Below are 27,951 nucleotides of genomic sequence, written 5' to 3' on the forward strand. Positions count from 1 at the left end.
TACTGTGATACCCTGTAACGATATGTGATACTGGTACAACAGTGCAACCCTAACTTATGCAGCTAGGCCCAAACTTATTCAGCTCGGTCACTGTTTACCTTTATTTACCTTTTTGTAACGCTGAGTTTTCCTTCATCCGAGCAAGCTGGAGAACAACCGAACAACTGAACTTGCCCGTCTGATGGAGCCTCTATTTATACCCTCGGCCAGGATGGAATCAACCAATCAGAATCGCTCTTACAAACACATACATATTCAAGGACTTGAGCAAGACTATACAGCTACAGATCGTTTATTAATCACAATATTTACATTCATTCGTTTCACGGCTATGCCGAAAACCATCAGTTAACAACCACAAACAATTCAGTATTCATATATATTCTGAAACCTTAGTAAAAATCGGGGTTATCAATGTATAAAACCCCGCTTTTTATAATGTTTCAGAATTTATATGAACACTGAATTTATAGTATTGTGATGGTGAAGTGAAAATGTCAAATGTTATTCTAAATCTCGAAACCGTGCCCCTGTGGCTCAACACCCAAGGACCAGTACCGAAATGCTGACCTGGACATAATAGATAGCTGTGTAACCATGATCATTCCGAAATAACGTAGTTGCTTTGTTTCTATTGTTCAGAATGTAGTTTTTTATAAAAAATAAAAACAGTCAAAAAGAATAAAGAATATAACATCTCAACGTAGAGATGCTTCTTCCTACCAGGGCCCATCAGTGATACGGAGATACATGTATATGCTGAGGAGATATGCTGAGGAGATGTGCTGAGGAGATATGCTGAGGAGATATGCTGAGGAGATGTGCTGAGGAGATATGCTGAGGATATATGCTGAGGAGATGTGCTGAGGAGATATGCTGAGGAGATATGCTGAGGAGATGTGCTGAGGAGATGTGCTGAGGAGATATGCTGAGGAGATGTGCTGAGGAGATGTGCCCTGTTGAGATAGGCTTGAGAGACATTCTGGATAGAGATAGAGGTTACACAACGAGTGGTTGTTGGATATGGAATTTATTTCACACGAGTAAGTTATTTTTTAAAAGTTACAAAAGACACGAGCTTTAGCGAGTGTTTTTTGCAACTTTTAAAAAATAACTTACGAGTGTGAAATAAATTCCATATCCAACAATTTCGAGTCGTGTGACCTGTTTCTACCACAATAATATCGGTTTGAATCAAAGGGAAACGTGGCCAAGTATAATTTCGCGTATGCAAATAAATTGTACCGGTGACGTCCGGGACCCGGTGATGTGACGTCATTAGATTATTGATGACGTCAATAACAATTGCAGCTTGGGTCAAAGTTCACCGTGTTAGCCAATCGAAATGCGTATAGAGTTTATACCACGTGTGGTATAAACAGATTGTTAATCAACAGCTGTAATGATTAACTGATGGTCTGAGGGTTGAATAACACGGGGTATTGTGGTAGAAATATGCTTAGGAGATATTCTAGAGAGATATGCTTGATTAACATGCTAAGGAGATATGATATGGAGAGAGATATGATGGGGAGATTGGTTTGTTTTTGTTTAACGTCCTATCAACAGCCATGGTTATTTAAGGACGTGCCAGGTTTTGGAGGCGGAGGAGAGCCGGAGTGCCCGGAGAAGAACCACTGGTTTACGGTCAGTACCTGGCAACTGCCCCACGTAGGTTTCGAACTCGCAACCCAGAGGTGGAGGGCTAGTGTTAAAGTGTCGGTACACCTTCAGTAACCACTCGGCCACCGCGGCCCTGATGGGGAGATATGTGCTGGTGAGATATTCCAGGGAGATAAAATCTGGAGAGAGATATGCTGGGGAGGGATGTTCTGGAAAGATATGACGGGATCACAAGTGAGAAAGTCTGGAATGGAAGTCATGAATGTCGAAATAGACTGAAAAATCACTGCATTAACCGCATGTTCAATCAATTTCGTAAGATATTGACATTGAGATAGAATATTGACATTGATATAAGATATTGACATTGAGATACTATATTGACACTGATATAAGACATTGACATTGAGAAAAGATATTGACATTTAGATAATATATTGACATTGAGATAAAATATTGACATTTAGAAAAGATATTGACATTGAGAAAAGATATTGACATTGAGATAAGACATTGACATTGAGTAATATATTGACATTGAGAAAAGATATTGACATCGAGAAAAGATATTGACATTGGAGTAAGATATTGACATTGAGATAAAATATTGACATTGGAGTAGGATATTGACATTGAGAAAAGATATTGACATTGAGAAAAGATATTGACATTGAGAAAAGATATTGACATTGAGATAAGACATTGACATTGAGATAAGACATTGACATTGTATTAAGATATTGACATTGAGAAAAGATATTGACATTGAGAAAAGATATTGAGATTGAAATAAGATATTGACATTGAGAAAAGATATTGAGATTGAAATAAGATATTGACATTGAGATAAGACATTGACATTGAGAAAAGATATTGACATCGAGAAAAGATATTGACATAGAGAAAAGATATTGACATTGGAGTAATATATTGACATTGGAGTAATATATTAACATTGATATAAGATAATGACATTGATATAAGATATTAACATTGTGGTAAGATATTGACATTGAAAAAAGATATTGACATTGAGATAATATATTGACATTGAGAAAAGATATTAACATTGATATAAGATATTAACATTGATATAAGATATTGATATTGATATAAGATATTAAAATTGATATAATATATTTCCATTCGTTCCCCTGCGAATGTTTATATTTCACGTGTTTTAGAGTCGTGAGATAGAAAATATTGCTTTATGTTGTAGTTTAAATATTTTATAAGATTAGATTTTTTATCATTTCGCTAAAATTTTATTCAAATTAATATCCCTAAACATGAGTGCGGGTACATGGAAACACGAGACAATGACCAGTAATACCATAACAATACAAAATCGCTAACAATAAAAATAGCAATGAACTCACTCAACCATAAACATAATGGATGATTTTCTGCTGAATTTTAATTTCATCTCATTTACATACCAACAACATTATGCAAATGAATGAATTAAGGTGATATTTCAAGCTCACAAGCTGAATTAATTCAAAACTATTTATAGAACACATGCAGATGCGCTTGGTCTTAAGTTGATATTGTTTTATAAACAAAAACAGATGACGTAACAATTCTAAATCTATTTTACTTTTGTCATCTCTAAAAGCCACAACTGCAGTTAAAATCCCATGACATTTAAACTTCTCCATGAGTGGTTCAAGGGAGACAACCAATGTAGACACTATTTCTCAACACAATCTCCGTAAAACTGAAATTTATACCTTGCCAAACAACAGACTATAATAAGGAAGTGGAACACACAGCCTTCAGATATCAACTTGCCATTACTGTGTATATTCACCAATGTTAATTTGTAGGGAAAGGGCTTTGAATAAGTTTGGTGTTGTTATTGCATAAAATGTATTTCAAACATTGTTTTTATTTCAAAAAAGTTTTCCAACAACAAACATTTTTGAAAAGCATAAATGGAAGATTGTATAATAAGCTGAAAGCTTCTATTAATCCCCCCCCCCCCCCCCCCCCCGAGTGATATTTCAAGCTCACAAGCTGACATTTTGCCGAAAACACTAGAATGTTTCAAAAAACATACATGCAAATAGAAAATAGAAATAGTGACAGGCAATATATTGTTTTGGAGGATTAGATAAATAAATGAATAAATTAATTAATAAAATGTTGTTGTTAAAGAAGTATCTATGTAAATGTGTTTATATCTCGTTATCAAACAAAATGTTGATTGATAAGATATTGGACGATTTGATGATTATTTAGCACTCTCTTGAATAAATTAGATAAAAAGTAAATTAAGATTTACAATGACGGATGTAGAAATAGGAACAATACAAAGTGTACATACAAAGTGTACATACAAAGTGTACATAAAAAAGATCTTACAGTTTACTTCGCTATTCAATAAAAAATAACTATAGATCACAGTTAGCGGAAGTTTTACACTATATCTCGTTAACCTCGAGGACTCCGGTGAACTGAAGAAGAAGAAGAAGAAGAAGAAGAAGAAGAAGGAGGAGGAGGAGGAGGAGGAGGAGGAGGAGGAGGAGGAGGAGAAGGAGGAGGAGGAGGAGGAGGAGGAGGAGGAAGGAGGAGGAGGAGGAGGAGGAGGAGTCTTCTTCGGTCTTGTCTCTTTGAGTTGCTTCTTCTTCTTGTCTCGCATCCTCTTATCCTCTCCTCCTTCTCTCGTTCTCTTCTCTTTTCTTCTTCTTCTTCTTCTCTTCTTTCTTCTTCCTCCTCCTCACTCCCCTCTCCTCCCCTCCTCCTCCTCCTCCTCCCTTCTCTTCTTCTTCTTGTTCTTCTTTCTTCTTCTTCTTCTTCTCCTCCCCTCCTCCTCGCCTCCTTCTTCATTCTTCTTCTTCTTCTTCTCCTCTCCGCCTCCTTCCATCCTCCTCCTCCCCTCCTCACTCCGCATCCCCCACTAAAGGGTATTAACGTTATTGTGTGATAGTTGTGGTATATATTTCTATATTAAAGTAACCAATCCAAAACTTACTCGCACAAATGTACACTGTTTGTTACCTTATGAAACTCAGACTACAAAATCATTAAATATCTGTTAAAAAAAACCTTGAAAGAGATATTTTAATCCCCTACTAACACAAGTCCGACCGGACTGGGATAGTTTTTCAGCCCTTTTATAACGACGGAAAGCCCGGCGTATGAAAACCACAGAGAACAGACATTCTCTTTGTTACAAAACACGTCAGCTCATGCGCAAATCCTACCACAGACATATACAATGGTAATTGAATTCAGTGGTGAATGAAATCTAAAGATACGCACTTGAAGTGAAAAGCGGATTTTCGGATTTTTTAACACTTAATTCAGTAGTACGTCACATCACCAGCTAAATTGAACGGTGTTGTAAAATTAAAAGGCTGACACATTGTGAACATTTCATTTAAATCATTGTCACTCATCTCTTCCTCTATCTATCTTTATCTTGGCTTTATTCATCCCCATTCTCTATCTATATTCTGTTTTTTTTTACATGTAGAAAACTGAATTTGATGGAAGTGTAAAAGATTGATTTTAAAATGCACGTGTCATTTTTGTGAGAAGGCGTTTTAAAGCTGTGATAATTTGTGCCTAATCTCATTTGTTTGATTGAACATATGAAACAATGTAGAATTAAAATGAAATAGCTATAGTCCGAGTTTCCTTTGGTCCTAGCCCCAGACTAAGACATAATAAAAAGATTTATGCTTGGTGTAGCAACTATCTGACAGCATGTCTATGTCTGGTGTCAGGCTCAGAGGAAACTCCGGCTACCATGACTAGCGTAACTGTATCAAGATTACCCCAAAAGGTAAATAATACAATTGAAGACAATTCTTAGTCGGTAGTTCCATCCTTCAGCGTAACTTTTAAAGTTATAATTTCAAAAAATATTTTGAGTTTTCAAATCGGTTCACAACATATATTAGTTAATGCTTGTTTTCCTATAGTTAGCTACTATACTGGGTTTATTGACCCGTGGACAGCCAATGTCATTTTGAGTCGGGATTTACTTGTAGTAGCTGGTGACTACCTCACTGTACAACATGCGGGAGGTCCGTCGGACGTCATTCGGAACATTTTGGGTAAAGTATCATGCTTATTTATAAGTATACGGCCATGACAACACGGACCGAGTCAAGTATCGGACCAAGGATATCACTAAGACAGCACAGACCGGCCCGATTCTCAGCTTCCCGAGAACAACCTCGACACTGGTAGGGATCGTCGAACCACACACCTACGGTTTTAACACGAGAATGAGATCGGCGCTCTTACCGATGGTTTGGTTTGTTTAACGTCCTATTAACATCCAGGGTCATTTAAGGACGTGCCAGGTGTTGGAGGTGGAGGAAAGCCGGAGTACCCGGAGAAAAACCACCGGCCTACAGTTAGTACATGTACCTGGCAACTGTCCCCACGTACATAATGTAGTTTCGAACTCGGAACCCAGAGGTGGAGGGCCAGTGATAAAGTGTCGGAACCTCTTAACCACTCGGCCACCGACTGGACTATCGCGACTTGTTTTCGAGATACTGACAAACACACAATTGTAATTATATAATTAACATGTCTTTATCATCAAGACAATTTCATTTTCAGACAGACACTCGGTCTAAGGACGTCTCGCACGAGTTAAGTATCTTACGTGTACACAGCTGTACAAATTACATTCAGATATAATTAACCAACCAGATTTTCTTCCGGTGAGAACTGCATGATAAACAAAAAATTATTCTTACGCATCTGGGATAAAGACAATGACATCAAAGTACGTAACAGAAAACAATAGAAACTTAAAATTCAAGATACTAAGTAGATAAGCTTTCAGAATAATGAACAATAGCACGTCAATCGCAACACCGGAGAAAATTTCCGGAATATGCGGACATTATATGTCTATACGGCAAGCACTATAATGATTTAAACATATTTTATTGTCATGAAAGTTACACTTAGAGATGGGGCACATGTTGTGACAGCGTACTAACGCCCTCTCAATAATGTACATATACATGTTATACATGTACCGTATACACACATGTACATATACATGTTATACATGTACCGTATACACTACCGTATACACACATGTACGTTTTTATTTCTAAATCAGAGTCATCAATGGATTTTTATAATACATATGTACATGATACCAAGGACGTTGATACATGCATGTCACTGGTAATATGTTATGTTCAAAACCACATGCATTTGAACTGCTATTTCGAGTAGCCCAATTGATTATTTTTTTATTTTTATTTATATTTTTTATGAAAATATATTTCAAATACGGAGTTACATGTAGTTTCAGGCCAGGGATGGTGTGTAGACATATTTATGGAACCATTATTTTTGTAAATTAAAATATTATCTGGACGCGTTTCAATGGCACTTGTTAACAATATACGCAGCCCGCTTGAAAAAAAATAAAATTTTATACATGTATATTTATTTGTTAACTGCCCATTGAAACAATTAAGTCAGATTTGAGAAGAGTTATTTCACAACACAGACTAATGTCTGGAGCTTCAAGCTTGTATTGTACAACTGATTCTTAAATAAATATTGTTTAAACTATAAATGTCTCGATCTCATATTACATTTATTATGATATTCGGACTTGTGTAAGACTATCAAATCCCCCAATTCTTGTAACCACGTGACAATTTTTATGGTCACATGATCAAACAGTGAAAATGGCGGATGCTGGAGGCCGGCGTGCACGGGTACTACTACTGGGAGGTGAGTGATGGACAGACACAAATGTCTGATGCTGTTTTTATGTCACGGACAGAAATGTACACGTGTGTCCGTGTTCTAGTCGTCCGTGTAACAAACACATGACAAATGTCAGTCGTTAATTTATGCTGGGTTTAGTCATAAAACAGCATATAATAATGTCCGTCTTACGTCACGTCGCTGAATGCACTACTGTACGAGACCATTGTTATCGTGATACCATTGTTATCGCAGTAATGATATGGCTGGTGTCTTATTTACTAATTATGCATGTTTAAAATAGTGTTATTCTTTAGTAAACGAGCTTTATATCTCTTGTTAAGTTGTGACGAGAGTCGGCAGTGCATCACTTTCACCGTGTAGGCACACTACAGTACAGTAAACAATAAAATCGTGTGTACAGTTTGTACATGTTCAGTGGATTTATTTTTAGAATGTACTCACTTATATTTTTCCTGACATAAGAGTCACATTTTATATATATACATGAATTGCTGTGATATACTGATTCTAATAATAAGGATGTTTCAACTCTGTCGGTTGAGCTACATGTACATAAATAAAATGTATATACAGACATTTGTATCTGGTAATTAACATCCATGGTTAAAATCCATTATCCTCGATATGTCCATATACTATACACAGAGATCATTGGGTGTTAATTACCTGATACAATTGCCTATGGTAGAGCATTGGACCAATGCTATTATAGATCTCGCATGACGATTTGAGGTGTATGTATTGATCCCTACAGCCTCTATAATACTGTATACCGGTGATAGTTTGTGTTCCTAAGAAGCTGATGTCACATATCATCCTGAACCGTTGTGGTTGCGCAATATACTTATACTATAATTAACAATCTAACAAGCGTTTAATTGTTATATTTACATTAAGATACGTTAAAATTCACTTTCTCTTTGCTAAATCTGGGGTTTAAGTTCAGCTATTCCCCTGTTTGTTCAATTGAAAGAACGGCACATGTGAAATCGAGTTCATTGATTGTAGTGCTTGGTTTGCATTGAAATTGATGTGTAATACAAAGCCTCAGGGGGACTATGATCAAGAAAGCACCAAAATGTTGTCATAATTACGCGATTGTTCTAAGTCGAAATCCTAGCTGGGTTTGATTCACCCGCAACTCATTGCCAAACATTTTTTGACGCTGTCGGAAGTGACGTCATGTGATCTGGGCTGCATTTATACGGTGATCAATACCATCTGGTTTATCACAGGAGTAATGGGAGACTGTCACACAGAATGTAAATATTAGTGTATACGTACATTGTAATTACTCTGAATGAAAAGGGCCTTCCATGTACTGTCCATGGGCTTGAGTCCTGAGGAATGAGAGAGATGTAGCAGAACTGGACTGGCCATGGGCTGAATGCTATGGTCAGTAGCTGAAATGGTTAGAGTGTCTGTCCAGAGATCAGAGGTTGTTGGTCCGAGTCCAAGTCTGGTTGTTGCATATTCCTCTTCTATTTAACTTCTATATATAGAAACTCTTCTTCAAAACAACCATTTACTCTCATGGATTTTCCTACAATAGGAACAGGGTCCGTTAAAAGGACCCATTTCCCTAAAAAAGTCTTCCCAATTTGCCACTAAAAAGTTCCCAACTTTGAAGTCACTTTTGAATGATTAAGTATGTTTTATATACAAACATCTTTATTAAAGCAATTTTGAAAAATAAAAAAACAGCTACAGATAACAAAATGAAATAAAAAATAATATAAAGGTACATATTCATCAAAGAAAAACTGAACTTTGTATGAATTTCACTAATTTTTGGGTTTCCTTGTAATGCCACATTTTGTCACATAGAAATTCCCAATTCATTGGACCCTGGACCAAGTTGATAAATTGTAGGAAAATCCCTGACTCTGATCATGTGAGTGACAGATCTAAATTCACTATACTTCTACTTCTATAAACTGTTAGATGTTGGCAAGGTGAGAAGACAGGTTGCTGATTTCTTGTCATGAAAAACACCATATTTAAAGATTTTTGGTATTTTTTTTATTGGCAAAGATTAAAAATGTGAACAATTGGGAATGGGGCCTAGATGTGGACACAAAAAGATAGACATGAAAAACATGGACACTGACTTCATATACATTCCACTATAATCAACATTATGATTTATTATTATTAGTTATATATGATATACATGATGTTTGTACACTTACAGGTACTGGGTTTATTGGTCGTCACTTGGTAACACACCTCATCAAACATGACCTGGTCAGTAAGGTGAGTACTTCTGTTATAATTCCCCACTCCCTCCTACCAAATACCCTCTAATACCGTCCTACCAAATACCCTCCTATCAAATACCCTCTGATACCTTCCTACCAAATAATGTCCTACCAAATACCCTCCTACCAAATACCCTCTGATACCTTCCTACCAAATACCCTCTGATACCTTCCTACCAAATATCCTCCTACCAAATACCCTCCTACCAAATACCCTCTGATACCCCCCTACCAAATACCCTCCTACCAAATACCCTCTGATACCCCCCTACCAAATACCCTCCTACCAAATACCCTCTGATACCCTCCTACCAAATACCCTCCTACCAAATACCCTCTGATACCCTCCAACCAAATAACCTCCTACCAAATACCCTCCTACCAAATACCCTCTGATATCCTCCTACCAAATACCCTCCAATACCCCCAATACCCCTCCAACCAAAGACCCTCCTACCAAATACCCTCCAACCAAAGACCCTCCTATCAAATACCCTCCTATCAAATACACTCCCCTCCTTCCAAATACCCTCCTACCAAACACCCTCTGATACCCTCCTACCAAATACCCCCCCCCCCCTCCTACCAAATACCCTCCTACCAAATACCCTCCAACCAAACACCTTCTGATACCCTCCTACCAAATACCAACAATAAGTTGAGCAAGATATCGTTATATATATTGACTTGAAAATATGCTATAATAGTGCTATTCCGTCCGGACTGCGAGTTTTCCGGACTATCGGCATCCGGATTATCGCGGGTCCACTGTAGACCTATTGATATTGAGAATAAAAATATAGCAATACATTGATAAGTTGACTATCATTACACCATTATCAGAGACGCATAAGATTAGTGAGCCACATAGATTTTCAAGAGCAAAATGAGTCACAAGCCACATAATGATTTAAGAGCCACATAATGAGTCAAGAGTCGCATAATGAGTCAAGATCAAGTGCAGCATAATGAGTTTTAGCTCCATAATGATTTAAGAGTCACATTATGAGTCAAGAGTTGCACAATGATTCGAGAGTCACATAATGAGTCGAGAGTCACATAATGAGTCGAGAGTCACATAATGAGTCGAGAGTCACATAATGAGTCGAGAGCCACATAATGAGTCAAGAGTCACATAATGAGTCAAGAGCCACATAATGAGTCGAGAGTCACATAATGAGTCGAGTCACATAATGAGTCGAGAGTCACATAATGAGTCGAGAGTCACATAATGAGTCGAGTCACATTATGAGTCGAGAGTCACATTATGAGTCAAGAGCCACATAATGAGTCGAGAGCCATATAATGAGTCGAGAGCCACATTATGAGTCAAGAGAAACATAATGAGTCGAGAGTCACATAATGAATCGAGAGTCACATAATGAGTCGAGAGTCACATTATGAGTCAAGAGAAACATAATGAGTCGAGAGTCACATAATGAGTCGAGAGCCATATAATGAGTCGAGAGCCACATTATGAGTCAAGAGTTGCACAATGAGTCGAGAGTCACATAATGAGTCGAGAGTCACATAATGAGTCGAGTCACATTATGAGTCAAGAGAAACATAATGAGTCGAGAGTCACATAATGAGTCGAGAGTCACATAATGAGTCGAGAGTCACATTATGAGTCGAGAGTCACATTATGAGTCGAGAGTCACATAATGAGTCGAGAGTCACATAATGAGTTCTAAGTAAGCTCCATCATGAGTCAAGAGCTTCATAAATAGCCATCTGCATAATGAGTTCGGAGCTGAATTATGAGTCAAGACTCAATAATGAGTCAAGAGCTGCATATGAAAATTATAATTAGTTGTCAATCGTTAATAACATTTACATACATATAAAATGAAATGGTAACAATCATTTTCATTGTCCTTATACTTTTCTGCTACTGATCATGAGAATATTTAACTTAAGTAAAGTGAGCAGCATTAACCTTTAACATTTAATATTTATGAAGCTGTGACATTTACGAGCTGTGAATTTACAGTTTTAGTTAAAAAAACTGATAATGGCTTTATAGTGATTAATGTCAGTCAAAATAAACCAAAGGTTTAAAGAGGAAGTTTCCTGTCTGGTTGGTGGGAGGATTTCCTGACCACAAATATTACTTTGTATACACAGGGCTTTGTCTGCTACTCAGGTCAGGAGCAGGACTTCACTACTTAAAATACATGTAATGTGCCAGAAATATTATTAGCAACTCTATGTGTATACACTTACATTGTGTAGGGGATAAAAAAGAATGAGTAAAAAAACAACTTTTGGCAACTTCTTCACACTGACCTTAACTGACCGGTCCAGACATCACACTGACCTGTCGAGACATCACATTGACCTTAACTGACCTGTCCAGACATCACACTGACCTTAACTGACCTGTCCAGACATCACACTGACCTTAACTGACCTTTCCAGACATCACACTGACCTTAACTGACCGGTCCAGACATCACACTGACCTTAACTGACCTTTCCAGACATCACACTGACCTTAACTGACCTGTCCAGACATCACACTGACCTTAACTGACCGGTCCAGACATCACACTGACCTTAACTGACCTGTCCAGACATCACACTGATCTTAACTGACCTGTAAACCTGTACCACACCTGTATGTGTTATTCATGGACTATGCAATGTCCTCTATTTATTTTCTCTGTCCGTCTAACTGTCCATACAACTGTCCGTCCGTCCGTCTGTCCACCAGCAGTCCGCCCAACTGTCTGTCCATCTGTCTGTCCAACCATATGTCTAGCTGTCGATCTGTCCATCTGTCCGTCCAATTGTCCATCCATATACCAGCTGTCTGTCCTCTTATTTTGTAGGTGCGAGTGGCTGATAAGGTTCCCCCACAGATGGCCTGGCTAAACAGTCAACACAAGGTAACTCCTTACTCTGTCTCAGAATTTTAGTGATACAAGGTCACGACCTTCAACTTTTGAACTATTTATAATAATAATTATCCATTGACCTTTGACCTTTGACCTTTAATATATAAGTACGGTAAAAATACAAATTTCAGCACAAAATCAAGTTAAAAATATTAATGGAATGATATATTAGTGCACCCAAACTTTTTGACTTAGAAAACAATGCCTGTATTTATTAAGAAGTGTAATTAGCTTAATCATAGAAAATAGAGAAATACCGCTAAAATATGTATGTTACAGAGTAGTAGGCTTGAACTTGACCTCTTTTTGTTACTGATGGATGACCTTGACCTAGATTTTTTGTTTACACAGGAAGTTTTTGCCAATCCTCTTGTTGAGTTCAAACATGCGAGCCTAATCAACCCTGGTAAGTACACGATATCCATGGTAACAAGTCAAAACGGGTTGACCTTCCACACAGAACCTGTAAAGATTCATGGGCCTTTAATTACGAAATTCAACAGACTGAAGCAGCATGAGGCATGTAGTTCGAGAAAAATACTGATTTATAATTTAATTATCGCATAACTGGCCTGCTTTACTGTTTTATATATGTATGTATGTCTACATTAATGTATGTCATGAATACCTTAAGACACATTGGTAATTACACTGTTGTCATAAATAATTTATGATGTCACAATTAACATACATGTATGATATGTCGCATGATTCTCAGATTTGTAGAGAAATACATACAGTTCATGTCAAAAATTGTCTGTTTATTAGATTAATTTGAAAGTTTTCACTTAACTTGCATTTTCATATGAGATTGTTTTTTTTTTTAAAACAAGTTCAAGTTTTGCCAAAAGACTAGAAGTATATATATTAGATTATTAAACTTGTTGAAAATACTTGAGATGCTATGGTTAAAAAACATTTCAAATATATACACCAAAAACTAAGAGAAGAGCAATAATATTGCATATAGGTACAGGCTGTCAATAAAAACATTGTTCCCTGTTTTGTACCCTTTTGTAATGCATATTGTGTTTTTTTTTTCACTCAATCTCTTACAGCCTTAAACAAGGAATTGTGGGGTTTTTTTTGGTCAAGAATTTCTTATAACCCTTAATAAGGAATTGTGGGGTTTTTTTAGTCAAGAATTTCTTATAACCCTTAATAAGGAATTGTGGGGTTTTTTGTCAAGAATTTCTTATAACCCTTAATAAGGAATTATGGGGTTTTTTGTCAAGAATTTCTTATAACCCTTAATAAGGAATTGTGGGTTTTTTTGTCAAGAATTTCTTATAACCCTTAATAAGGAATTGTGGGTTTTTTTGTCAAGGATTTCTTATAACCCTTAACAAGGAATTGTCATTTGTGATTTTTTTTTGTGTGTGTGTCCATAATCTTGTATAACCCTTAACAAGGAATTTTTCTATTTTTATCAGCATCGGTGAAGAATGCTTTCACAGACCCGGAGGGAGATTTTGATTTTGTCATCAATTTGGCTGCAGAGACCAAGTATGGACAGACAGATCCAGTAAGTATGGACGGACAGATCCAGTAGGTATCGACGGACAGATCCAGTAAGTATGGATGGACAGATCTCGTGGATTATCAAGGATGACATTAGCAATTGTAATATTACCCAATTAAAATCAATCTATATAACAATTGATATATATAAATAAAAAAACAACAAATTATTAAATAAAGTAGTATGAATGTACAGTGTACATGTTTTTGATAATCAAAGTTTTATGTTTCTTTTCGAAGACTGGAAGTGACAAAGATGTTTTTTGTGTTTTCTTTGATGTGGTTAAATCTATGACTTTCCATTGTAAATGAGTTGTCTCCCCTGCAGGTTTACCAGGAAGGCATTATTCGTCTGAGTATGAATTGCGCACAGGAAGCCATGGTTCGTAAAGTGAAGCTGTACGTGGAGTTCTCTAGTGGTCAGATGTACTCCACTGATAAGGTAGGTGTATATTGTACAGGTGTTACTCAGGAGAGCGAAAAAGAGAGGAGGGAAAGAAGGAGGTATACTATAACAGGTACATTTATATTGTACAGATGTAACTAAGGAGAGAGGAAAAGAGAGGAGAGAAAGAAGGAGGTATACTATAATATTTACATTTATATTGTACAGGTGTAACTCGGGAGAAAGGAAAAGAGAGAAGGAGAGAGAAGGAGGTATACTTTAACAGGTACAGAAATACTGTACATAATGAAGGGAGAGAGGGAGTGAGGGAAATGTTCTCTAGTTATACTGTAACAGTTATATATATTACAGGTATATTGAGGGAGGGAGAGAAGAAAGAAATGTCCTCTAGGTATACTTGTATACTGCAACAGGTAAAGAACAAGTGTAATGAGGGAGGTAGAGAAGGATGGATGAAAAGAGAGGGAGGAATGTTGAGAGGGAGGGAAGGATAAATTGAGGGAGAGAGGGAGAGATAGAAGGAGATAGGGAGGGATGGAAGGAGAGAGGGATGGATGGAAGGAGAGAGGGATGGATGGAAGGAGAGAGGAGGGAGGGAAGGAGAGAGGGAGTGAGGGAAGGAGGAGAGAGGGAGGGAAGGAGAGAGGGAGGGATAGGAAGAGAGGAGGGATGGAAGGACGAGAGGGAGGCGATGGAAGGAGAGCGGCGAGGGCAATAGGAGGAGAGGGATGGAAGGAGAGGAGGCGAGGGAAGGAGAGAGGTGAGGATGGAAAGGAGGAGAGGGAGGGAGGGAGCGGAGGAGAGACGAGAGATGGAGGAGGGAAGGAGGGACTAGAGGAGGAAGGAGAGATGGAGGAGGGATAGGAGAGAAGGAGGGAGGGAAGGAGAGAGGGAAGGGAGGAAGGAGAGAGGGAGGGATGGAAGGAGAGAGGGAGGGAGGGATGGAAGGAGAGAGGAAGGGATGGAAGGAGAGAGGGAGGGATGGAAGGAGAGAGGGAGGGAAAGAGGGAGGGATGGAAGGAGAGGGAGGGAGGGAAGGAGAGAGGGAGGGATGGAAGGAGAGAGGGAAGGAGAGAGAGGGAGGGAAGGAGGGAGGGAAGGAGAGAGGGAGGGAGGGAAGGAGAGAGGAAGGGAGGGAAGGAGAGAGGGAGGGATGGAAGGAGGAGGGAGGGAGGGAAGGAGAGTGAGGGAGGGAAGGAGAGAGGGAGGGAAGGAAGGAGAGAGGGACGGATGGAAGGAGAGAGGGACGGATGGAAGGAGAGAGGGAGGGAGGGAAGGAGAGAGAGAGGAATGGAATGAGAGAGGGAGGGATGGAAGGAGAGGAAGGGAGGGATGGAAGGAGAGAGGGAGGGATGGAAGGAGAGAGGGAGGGAGGGAAGGAGAGTGAGGGAGGGAAGGAGAGAGGGAGGGAAGGAAGGAGAGAGGGAGGGAAGGATGGAAGGAGAGAGTGAGGGATGGAAGGAGAGAGGGAGGGAGGGAAGGAGAGAGGGAGGGAGGGAAGGAGAAAGGGAGGGATGGAAGGAGAGAGGGAGGGAGGGAGAAAAGGAGGGAGAGAGATGTAATTTATTAATAATAGGTATACCTAAGGGAGAGAGAGAGAGGTACAAGGACTGACACACTAAGTAGTAATTATCACAGGTATAAGTCAGGTGTAATGTATTTTACAGGTAGAGGAAGAAGTCACGGGAGTAAGTACCTACACATACAATGTGTTGTTGTACAATGTTTATTACATGGTATTTCTATATAAATATGGTATTAATATTCTCGGGCAAATTTCAGTATTTATCAGATCATTTTTACAGTGCATTTTCTTTTCTTTTCCTGTTTTTGGCACCATCACAATTTATAGAATTTCTTCAAATTATAAAAATGTAGCAAAGAAATTATCAGTCTTTCAAGTCTGACCTCGACAAAGAAATGTCAGTTAAAGCTTTAAAAGATGCTGCAACAGTTTTTATGAAATCTCACCCCCAGCTTGAGATTTCGCTGTCAACCTCTGGCATGGTAAATGATTAATTGTTTGTCAGGGACTTTTGGACCTCTATTGATATAAAGACAAAAAAAACAAAACAATCAGATTCTTTTCTAAACATGGTCAACTGCAAGCTGAATTTGTTAACGTTATTAGGGAAAATTACACAAGAAACCGCTACAGTAAATGTACATACAAAAAAATGTATTTAGTGGTAATCTTATTTTCCAAATAAGCACTTATCATGTTGGAAGAATTTTGCTCAATTTTGGTAGATTTTGGTAAATTTTGCTAAGTTTTTGGTAAATTTTGGTAAACTTTTGGGAAAATTTTGGTAAATTTTTGGTAAAATTTTGGTAAATTTTTGGTCATTTTTTGTCAAGTTTGCTCACGCTAATGATAGTTTATTTACAATGTTTTATATTACAAACAATGTCAGAGTGCTTATTTATTATTCCTCTAATTCGTTTAATTACTCTTTTGTGCTGATTGGAGCATGCCCGAATAAGTACAATTTACAGTAGCCTTTGGCCTAATGGTTTTATATACAGGTTTTGGTATTAGGTGTAAAAATAATCTCTTGAAATAGAATATGCCAAACTTTTATGACTGTTTATTTATATTTGATTTGTTTATTCAAAACCTTAAGATTAAATTTAATCCTTATTTATTTATTTTTTCTGTGTATATGTTGTTGCATGCTTAAACTGTAATGTAACACTATTCGTGCCTTCCTTTATCGGGTTCATACCAGTTGTACCGGTACAAATTTGCTGTACTCATAATGGAAATGAGGATGAACCAGCCGAATTGAACCGGCCGGCTGGTTTTTGTGGATTGTTTTTTAAAATTACCACTTTGATCCAAGATGGCGAAACAGTGATTCTTCATTTGTCATGCAAATGTAATTTTTGTGAAAAAAGACCAGGACTCTCAATTTTGTGATGAAATTTATAAATCATATATTAGTCAATTTTTGACAGATCTTTTCAGGTATTGATTTTGCATTTATTAGCTCACCTGCCCGAAGGGCAAGTGAGCTTATGCCGTGGCGCGGCGTCCGTCGTCCGTCCGGCCGTCCGGCCGTCCGGCCGTCCGTCCGGCGTCAACTTTCCATTCAAGCAACTTCTTCTCAATAACCAAAAGGCCTAGAGACCTAATATTGGGCCTGTAGCATGCTGGGGTGAAGGGCTACCAAGTTTGTTCAAATGAATGACCTTGACCTTCATTCAAGGTCACAGGAGTCAAAAAGGCTAAAATCTTCAAACAACTTCTTCTCAACAACCAACAGTCCCAGGGAGTTGATATTGGGTCTGTAGCATGCTGGGGTAAAGGGCTACCAAGTTTGTTCAAATGAATGACCTTGACTTTCATTCAAGGTCACAGGAGTCAAAAAGGCTAAAAAAAAATTAGACGACTTCTTCTAAATAGCCAAAAGACCCAGGGACTTGATATTGGGTCTGTAGCATGCTGGGGTGAAGGGCTACCAAGTTTGTTCAAATGAATGACCTTGACCTTCATTCAAGGTCACAGGAGTCAAAAAGGCTAAAATCTTTAAACGACTTCTTTTCAATAGCCAAGAGTCCCAGGGACTTGATATTGGGTCTGTAGCATGCTGGGGTGAAGGGCTACCAAGTTTGTTCAAATGAATGACCTTGACTTTCATTCAAGGTCACAGGAGTCAAAAAGGCTAAAATCTTTAAACGACTTCTTCTCAATAACCAAGAGTCCCAGAGGCCTAATATTTGGCCTGTAGCATGCTGGGGTGAAGGGCTCCCAAGTTTGTTCAAATGAATGACCTCGACTTTCATTCAAGGTCACAGGAGTCAAAAAGGCTAAAATCTTTAAACGACTTCTTCTCAATAACCAAGAGTCCCAGGGAGTTGATATTGGGTCTGTAGCATGCTGCGGTAAAGGGCTACCAATTTTGTTCAAATGAATGGCCTTGACCTTCATTCAAGGTCACAGGGGCCAAAAAGGCTAAAATCTTTTAAACGACTTCTTCTCGATAACCAACAGTCCCAGAGACCTAATATTTGGCCTGTAGCATGCTGGGGTAAAGAGCTACCAAGTTTGTTCAAATGAATGACCTTGACTTTCATTCAAGGTCACAGGAGTCAAAAAGGCTAAAATCTTTTAAACGACTTCTTCTCAATAACCAAGAGTCCCAGAGACCTAAAATTTGGCCTGTAGCATGCTGGGGTGAAGGGCTACCAAGTTTGTTCAAATGAATGACCTTGACTTTCATTCAAGGTCACAGGAGTCAAAAAGGCTAAAATCTTTAAACGACTTCTTCTCAATAACCAAGAGTCCCAGAGAGTTGATATTGGGTCTGTAGCATGCTGGGGTAAAGGGCTACAAAGTTTGTTCAAATGAATGACCTTGACCTTCATTAGGGAAAATTACACAAGAAACCGCTACAGTAAATGTACATACAAAAAAATGTATTTAGTGGTAATCTTATTTTCCAAATAAGCACTTATCATGTTGGAAGAATTTTGCTCAATTTTGGTAGATTTTGGTAAATTTTGCTAAGTTTTTGGTAAATTTTGGTAAACTTTTGGGAAAATTTTGGTAAATTTTTGGTAAAATTTTGGTAAATTTTTGGTAAAATTTTGGTAAATTTTTGGTAAAATTTTGGTAAATTTTTGGTCATTTTTTGTCAAGTTTGCTCACGCTAATGATAGTTTATTTACAATGTTTTATATTACAAACAATGTCAGAGTGCTTATTTATTATTCCTCTAATTCGTTTAATTACTCTTTTGTGCTGATTGGAGCATGCCCGAATAAGTACAATTTACAGTAGCCTTTGGCCTAATGGTTTTATATACAGGCTTTGGTATTAGGTGTAAAAATAATCTCTTGAAATAGAATATGCCAAACTTTTATGACTGTTTATTTATATTTGATTTGTTTATTCAAAACCTTAAGATTAAATTTAATCCTTATTTATTTATTTTTTCTGTGTATATGTTGTTGCATGCTTAAACTGTAATGTAACACTATTCGTGCCTTCCTTTATCGGGTTCATACCAGTTGTACCGGTACAAATTTGCTGTACTCATAATGGAAATGAGGATGAACCAGCCGAACTGAACCGGCCGGCTGGTTTTCGTGGATTGTTTTTTAAAATTACCACTTTGATCCAAGATGGCGAAACAGTGATTCTTCATTTGTCATGCAAATGTAATTTTTGTGAAAAAAGACCAGGACTCTCAATTTTGTGATGAAATTTATAAATCATATATTAGTCAATTTTTGACAGATCTTTTCAGGTATTGATTTTGCATTTATTACGTTGTAAAAAAGGAAAATGATCAGTTTTTATGTTTGAATAAGTCGACGCCTGCCGTCTTGGGAACTTGGTTGATATTCAATTGTGTTCAATTAAATATGTGTGCAGGGCTTTTTCTGGGGGCTTTTTCAGGCCGTTAATTGGCCCCCCTCCCCCCCCCCCCCCCCCCCATTTCTGGAAAAATCTTTCCCAAAATGAGACAAAAAGGCTCTTTCCGAAACCAGTGAGAAAAATCCCTGGTATGGTACTGTACCTATCTGTACTACTGGTACAAATCCGATAGAGAAACATGCAGTAAATCTCACCAAAGTGCACATGGGGAACCAGTGCGTTAATTTAATTTAAAAATTTTTTTTTTTTTTACTTAACAAAGTTCTACACGTGATTAGACTATAGTGACCATTGATTTAGGTAGATTAGGGCACTTTAAAAAAAGGGGTAAGGTATACATGTGTAAGCCTGGATTTTTTTTTGGGGGGGATCAATATTTTATGCATAAAATAATGACCCGGGTCGGTATTTCATGGGGATCAGAATTTTGATAGGACACCGGCTACGTTTGACAAGCTTGTCGTGTGTTGGCTACATTTGACAAGCTTGTCGTGTGTTGTATAAATCTACAGAGTAGATCAGCCTGCATACCTGGACACCCTGTATACATGTTCCAATAAACATGACCTACTATACTGTATGTTGTTTAGATACCTGACATAGTGTTACAGGTTTTCTTCAGTTTTGTAATAAGGACAAAAACGATACTAAACTTTTACACCAGTGGAGGGGGCTTATTTGAGGATACATTCGGTACCTACATAACAATTATGTACATGTACTTAAGTTACATACACTGGGCTATGGATTTTTTAATTACATAATGTACCTTCCATGCATATAGAGAAGATGATCTGATTCAGGGCAGAATCCTGGTATTTTGAAAATGTGGCATAATAAAGATCATCTATATTGATGTTATTTTAAGTTATATTTTGTTTTATTTCACTGGAAAAAAAAAAATCAACAAACCTGTCTCACTGTCAAATATTAATGCTTAAATTAAAAAAAAAATTGAAATAATAATTATTTAACATTAGGTGGCATATTTAACCATTATTTAATCATTGTTTTAATATCTAATTAAAAATATTGTAAAATTACTACTATTAAATATTTGTTTATATTACATTGTATATACATGTACATGTAGAGTCGCTTGATAGAGACGGTCGTTTGGACAGATGCGACTGTACTTGATAATCTACTTATCGTAAATTGTCAAATCGTATAACAATTAGTTTGGAAGATAAAATGCTTGACTAAAATTTGGTGCCAGCTTCACATGTTACCATGGCAATTATTACTGTTGTCAATGATTTATAATTCAAATAATTTTCCATCGTCATTACATTATTGACTATAAGATCAGATCTGGAATATTAATTACCAACAATCTGTCTTTGTGTGTGATTAATTATCTGTGAACATTGTACCAGAACTTTAAAATCTGTACAGTCAGAACTCTTTGGAATTCAAAACCTGTATAGTCTATTTTTGTTTTCATTTGATCATAATTACTTGTGTCAAAGATGGGTAGGCATCTTTAATGAAATACATGAAAGCTAAGAAAGATTTTGTGAATATAAAGTTATCCCCCCTGATTACAGAAGCCTTGTCGGGAGGACGGTAAATGTGAGCCGTGGACACATCTGGCCAGACATAAACTGGAGGTGGAACGACAGTTAGAGGACATGAAAGATCTCAACTACATTATAGTGAGGCCAGCCATAGTGTACGGCTCCGGGGACAGGCAGGGTCTCAGTAAGTATCAGGCACGGGGATAGACAAGTGTACGGCCCCGGGGACAGACAGGGTCTCAGTAAGTATCAGGCACGGGGATAGACAAGTGTACGGCCCCGGGGACAGACAGGGTCTCAGTAAGTATCAGGCACGGGGATAGACAAGTGTATGGCCCCGGGGACAGACAGGGCCATAGTGTACAGCCCCGGGGACAGACAGGGCCTTAGTAAGTATCAGGGAATGGGATAGACAAGTGTATGGCCCCGGGGACAGACAGGGCCATAGTGTACAGCCCCGGGGACAGACAGGGCCATAGTGTACAGCCCCGGGGACAGACAGGGCCTTAGTAAGTATCAGGCACGGGGATAGACAAGTGTACGGCCCCGGGGACAGACAGGGTCTCAGTAAGTATCAGGGAATGGGATAGACAAGTGTACGGCTCCGGGGACAGACAAGGTCTCAGTAAGTATCAGGCACGGGGATAGACAAGTGTACGGCCCCTGGGACAGACAGGGTCTCAGTAAGTATCAGGCACGGGGATAGACAAGTGTACGGCCCCGGGGACAGACAGGGTCTCAGTAAGTATCAGGCACGGGGATAGACAAGTGTATGGCCCCGGGGACAGACAGGGCCATAGTGTACAGCCCCGGGGACAGACAGGGCCTTAGTAAGTATCAGGGAATGGGATAGACAAGTGTATGGCCCCGGGGACAGACAGGGCCTTAGTAAGTATCAGGGAATGGGATAGACAAGTGTATGGCCCCGGGGACAGACAGGGCCATAGTGTACAGCCCCGGGGACAGACAGGGTCTCAGTAAGTATCAGCCCCGGAAATGGACAGGGCCAAGTGCACGACCCCGGGGACAGACAGGGTCTTAGTAAGTATCATCTCCGGGGACAGACAGGGCCAAGTGTACGGCCCCGGGGACAGACATGGTCTCAGTAAGTATCAGCTCCGGGGATAGACAAGTGTACAGCCTCGGGGACAGACAGGGCCTTAGTAAGTATCAGCTCCGGGGATATATAGACAGGGCCAATTGTACGGCCCCGGGGACAGACAGGGCCTTAGTGTACAGCCCCGGGGACAGACAGGGCCAATTGTACGGCCCTGGGGACAGACAGGGCCTTAGTGTACAGCCCCGGGGACAGACAGGGCCTTAGTGTACGGCCCCGGGGACAGACAGGGCCTTAGTGTACGGCCCCGGGGACAGACAGGGCCTTAGTGTACGGCCCCGGGGACAGACAGGGCCTTAGTGTACAGCCCCGGGGACAGACAGGGCCTTAGTGTACAGCCCCGGGGATAGACAGGGCCTTAGTGTACAGCCCCGGGGACAGACAGGGCCTTAGTGTACAGCCCCGGGGACAGACAGGGCCTTAGTGTACGGCCCCGGGGACAGACAGGGCCATAGTGTACGGTCCCAGGGATAGACAGGGTCTCAGTAAGTATCAGCCCCGGGGACAGACAGGGCCTTAGTGTACGGCCCCAGGGATAGACAGGGTCTCAGTAAGTATCAGCTCTGGGGATTGACAGGGCCTTAGTGTATGGCCCCAGGGATAGACAGGGCCATCTGTACGGCCCCGGGGACAGAAAGGGTCTCAGTAGGGTCTCAGTAAGTATAAGCCCCGGGGATTGACAGGGCCAAGTGTACGGCCCGGGGACAGACATGCCGGCCTCTGTGTGTAGTGATATTCAGTGTAAAATTTACTTGGTTCATGATTTTGTTCATCAGAATTATACAACAACAACATCAACTTTAAAAATATTATATAGATATTTTACTTGCCTCTGATTTCTTTGATGAAAGTGTGATTCACTTTTATTTTCCAGCTCCTAGACTCATCATTGGGGCAATATACAAGTACATCAGACAAAAGATGAAGGTAAGATTATTCCTTCCTTCCTTCCTTCCTTCCTTCCTTCCTTCCTTCCTTCCTTCCTTCCTTCCTTCCTTCTAATAAATTATGTTGCTGTTTCAGATGCTGTGGACCAAGGATCTGAAAATGAACACTGTACATGTGGAGGATGTGTGTAGAGCTGTGTGGCATCTCTGTCACCATGGCAACCGAGGCGAGGTGTATAATATTGTAGATAGTGCTGACACAAGTAAGTACCCTTAACCACTTAATCCATCAACTGAACTTATTTTTGACTCTCGTATTCCTCATAGTTACACATCCATCAGATCAAATCTAAATTGTAAAATATTTTTGGTTGGTAAATCAACATTTTTATTCTTTATTCTTGTTTTATTTACAGCTCAAGGTAAAGTGTGCCACCTGGTGGCAGAATTGTTCAACATCCAGTATGACTTTGTGGGCTCAATGTTCTCCAACTTAGCCAAGGTAGATAACTCTAGTCAAAATAATCTTTAAACCTAATACAATATATGTTCTGCATCATTGTTATAAAACATGATCTTTTGAAAAATTTGTTTCATATCATATCGATCTGGTGAAAATCCAACACCTAGTAATAATTAAGCCTACCTTATATATTGCTGTTCATCAAGGCCTAAATATATAATACTTGTACTTCCACTAACATTCCAGAAAAAAAAAGAAGATAGGAAGGTGGGGAAACTTTCTATTTTTAGAATAGTTTTACTAACTTTGAAGGTTAAATAGACATATGCAATTTGGACTTTAATAGTCCTTCCTAGAAAATGGTCCAAAACGGGACCGTGGTGGCGGAGTGGTTAAGGTGTCCCGACACTTTATCACTAGCCCTCCATCTCTGGGTTGCGAGTTTGGAACCTACGTGGGGCAGTAGCCAGGTACTGACTGTAGGCCTGTGGTTTTTCTCCGGGTACTCCGGCTTTCCTTCATCTCCAAAACCTTGCATGTCCTTAAATGACCCTGGCTGTTAATAGGACGTTAAACAAAAACAAACCAAACAAACCAAATGGTCCAAAACAAATCAAGAGAGGCACACAAATATAGGGTTGATAGATTTAGCAGAAACACAGGTCGTTTTTTTAGACAGACACCAGTATGTTTTTTTTAGGCCTTCTGTTATCAAGAAATATAATTTAATTGTCCTGTAACAAGTCCAGCCTCTGATTCTGAGCCACAGAGTCATATGTCCCAGTACACAATGAAGTCTTTTGAGGAAGGTCTGAAATATACAGAAAATAAAATCATGTAAAAAAAATTGAAATAATTTTTGATTTGAAATCCTTTTCTCTGTTTCAGGTAAATATGACTAGTGTGGTCGAGGAAATCAACGACAAGCACATGACGCCATGGGCTGCAGCGTGTCAGACGGACGATGTGTCCAACACACCTCTCAACCCATTCATCGACGAGGTATGTTCGGACTGTTGAGCCCAAATGGAAATTCAGGAATTTAAACATATTTGAACTTTTTAAAAACCCGATAGATATGAGATTTACTCCTGAAATCTGTCTGATAAAGATCTAGCTGGCAGAATGTCAGCAAATGAGTTACTGTAAACATGGTTATTTTCGCGGGTGGTTAATTTCGCGATTTCGATATGTAAATTATACGCGTTGGGGTAATTTTCGTGATTGATCCACCTTCGTTTGTAGTTAGAAATTATATGCAAATCGATATCAAAATAATACGTGTGGAGTGAATTTTCGCGATCAAAAGGACTTGGTGTAATAAGCGTAAATTCCCCCTCGCACAAATTTCCATGTTTACAGTATTTATATGTTTTGATAGTGTAATCATATGATATTGTATGATGCTTAACTCAAACAATTGTTGAACTACAATGATCTTGTTTCATATATTTATCTTCACAAATTCTTTGGTGACTGAAAACAACTTCAGAACCTTGTAACTATAAACTGTCAAAGATCTGAATGGAATAAACAATTTATTGATTTTTTATAAAAAATAGATATTTTAGCCATATGCATTGACTTAGATCAGGCTTTCCTCTTCCAAATCATAATCCAAGATGGTCGAAATTTTCCTTCTTGCATATAAGAGTCATATTCGGGGGTAGGCCCACCTCTGACTTTTAGCCATTTTCAGTGCATAAGCCCTGCCTGGGTTTGTTCCCGGTAAAATATGCAGTATATCGTAGGCCCTTTCTGAATAAAATTGATATTCAATTATGGATTTGCATCCAGTGTCCCATCACTGAGGTATTGTTTTGTTACCAGGAGCTACTCTATAACAAACATCTGTTCCTGGAAGGGAAGAAGCTGTTGGATACCGGATTTATATACCAGATACCGGCCCCTCGTCTGGATCATCTCCGTGAGGTAACCATGGCAACATTGTCCAATAGATACCTTATAACTCAATATTGTTTTCAGATTTCTGCATAATTCCTTAACTCTTTCAGTGCCGTTGTCGACTAATTAAGTTGACCTAAAAATGTGCTCCCTCTTCCCTGTTGTCAACTCTAGTCGACATAATTTCAAACTCCCTCTTCACCCTGTCAACTCGACAGGCTAAGTTGACGTTATTAAAGTGTTGATTTGTTGAAAACATCAACCGACATATACAATTATCCAATGCAATGACATATAAAATGCGTTCAAAGTTTTGAAACAAACATTTTGGTTAATATTTTAGTTTTTATTTCGTTTGGGTTACATATTTTTCCGTTAGCGTAATAGATGATATTTTCTCAATATGTTGTTAATGTAAACAATATGGCGGCTTGCAACATTTGCATTTTAGATATCAGAGTCTAGGACTTTTCAGAGTGTTCAATCTGACATTAAGATCTTATTTTGTTAAATATTTCTTAATTATGTACAAAGATAACACTAAACTTTTGATATGAAAAAACAACACACCGAAAATGCACATGTAGTCTGCCATTTTGTTTAAACTTCTTGGGGCGAGTCTAATGACTACTTCCGTACGAAATCTTGGAGGAACACAAAGTACGGAAAGAGTTAAGCCAATAATGTGTCGTGTAGATCTGGGCCCACTTGTTCAAAAGGTGATTAGGCTAATCACAGTTTAACAACAATATTAAAATCCTAATAAAATAATTTCTGGTAAAACTTATTTGACAAATCTTTCTGAATCTATAATACCTACCAGTCTCTTCATACCTGATTTTGAAGAATATACACAAAAATATGATTTGAAGTAAAGGAGAAATGAGATTTTCACTAATTAATTGATTAAAAAATAAGCTAATTACCTTTAAGCTTAGTTGTTCAAAAGGTGATAGTTAACACTTGTCAGTCTCTTTCTACATTGTACCTGTCTATTTTAAGGAATACATGCACTCAGGTTTTGTATCTATAGTGAAAATCATATGGAATAAACTTTAAGAGGGAAAAAAATGTTTTTCCCTCCAAACGTTTCAAATATTTAAGCAAGATAAACCACGATAAGACATATGCTTGGCACGTTCTTATGATCCAGAATGAAATATTTAATCCAAGGATCTGACCCAAAATCATTTACATTTGTAACTAATTATCAGTGATCGAGGACAGATTGGCTCCTGGATTGTAATATCTGATTCCATCAAGCCCCTGTGTTTTGTTGAAATAATTATGGCATATAAAGAGTTAATTGTCTCCAACTTATACATACGTACTAGAGATTTTTTTGTCCCAGCTTAATGTATGAAAAAATCTTGATATTAAAGAAAATTAAACGTTATTTATTTCAGATGCTTGAGGATTACATCAGTCTGGGACTATTTCCGAAATCACTCCTCAAACAAGAGATTTCTAGCAAGGGAGATCACTCTAGTGACCTTGATGACCAAGATGAATGAAGATGATGGCGTTAGATGTAAAGTGTATATGACATTGAAGCCATTCCTCCAATCAAGTTGTCTCCCATGGGCTAATCAAATTAGGTCCATGTCTCTCATAGATTTTTACCGTATCTATCCACAAATAAGTCCCTGCTCACAAATACACAAATAAGCATCCTTCATTTTTGCACAGTAAGCAATCTCAATCTAAAGTGGTTCATAAATAAGCCCCCCCCCCCCCCACCCCCCCCCCCCCCCCCCCCCCCCCCTTCTCCCCTTTAACATTAATACTTAATTTTTAAATTGTTCACTAGGGAGAGGGCTTATATGAGGATAAATATGGTACATTTTTTTTAAGTTTATGTAATAAATTTATCAGATATTAGAGGAGGGCTTATTTACGTTGAAAACTTGCCCATGCTCAGTAGACATAGTTATTGTTGTAAAAGGCACCGTGTGATGTTATCAAGGTTTAACTTTACCACACAAGCAGTATGCTTCCTTTAAATAGCTGGCACATATAAAATATGTGTTTTGTAACGTAAGTTATTCCGGTCAGAAATCATGGCGAGCCAATAATATATGATTTTATTTAATAATTTGTTACTTTCAAATTTTAAGAGATTTTATTTTTTTTTATATTGGCCTTGTGCCAGGATGTTGTAAAGGTGTAGCTTTAATCTGTGTTTGAGGATACGAAATCCAGTTGTCCTTTCCCTGTCGTTGTACGATATACTGACAT

General features: G+C 38.5%; 1 protein-coding gene across 2 annotated transcripts; it reads left to right on the plus strand.

The window, feature by feature from the left end:
- The first annotated feature begins 7,298 nt into the window (after positions 1 to 7,298).
- Positions 7,299 to 27,452, plus strand: LOC117315975. 2 transcript variants are annotated; one of them, XM_033870455.1, is made up of 14 exons: positions 7,299 to 7,350; positions 9,545 to 9,606; positions 12,446 to 12,502; positions 12,863 to 12,917; positions 13,945 to 14,036; positions 14,361 to 14,474; positions 16,106 to 16,126; positions 21,372 to 21,525; positions 23,333 to 23,385; positions 23,482 to 23,608; positions 23,762 to 23,847; positions 24,697 to 24,810; positions 25,639 to 25,740; positions 27,120 to 27,452. In XM_033870455.1, the coding sequence occupies exons 1-14, from the start codon at positions 7,305 to 7,307 to the stop codon at positions 27,225 to 27,227; spliced, it is 1,191 nt and encodes a 396-aa protein (XP_033726346.1). In that variant the 5' UTR covers positions 7,299 to 7,304; the 3' UTR covers positions 27,228 to 27,452. The 2 variants fall into 2 exon arrangements, with proteins under 2 accessions (XP_033726346.1, XP_033726347.1); XM_033870456.1 differs by lacking the exon at positions 16,106 to 16,126.
- The last annotated feature ends 499 nt before the right edge of the window (positions 27,453 to 27,951 follow it).

This window comes from Pecten maximus, chromosome 17, assembly GCF_902652985.1.
Source record: "Pecten maximus chromosome 17, xPecMax1.1, whole genome shotgun sequence".
Taxonomy (NCBI): Eukaryota; Metazoa; Mollusca; class Bivalvia; order Pectinida; family Pectinidae; genus Pecten; species Pecten maximus.

What these genes read in the sequence shown, in the direction of transcription:
- LOC117315975 (XM_033870455.1), top strand. Translation starts at nt 7,305, where the DNA reads ATGGCGGATGCTGGAGGCCGGCGTGCACGGGTACTACTACTGGGAG. An exon ending in ACATCAGACAAAAGATGAAG is followed by an intron (nt 23,386 to 23,481) that starts GTAAGATTATTC and finishes TTGCTGTTTCAG; the next exon opens with ATGCTGTGGACCAAGGATCT. An exon ending in TGTTCTCCAACTTAGCCAAG is followed by an intron (nt 23,848 to 24,696) that starts GTAGATAACTCT and finishes TCTCTGTTTCAG; the next exon opens with GTAAATATGACTAGTGTGGT.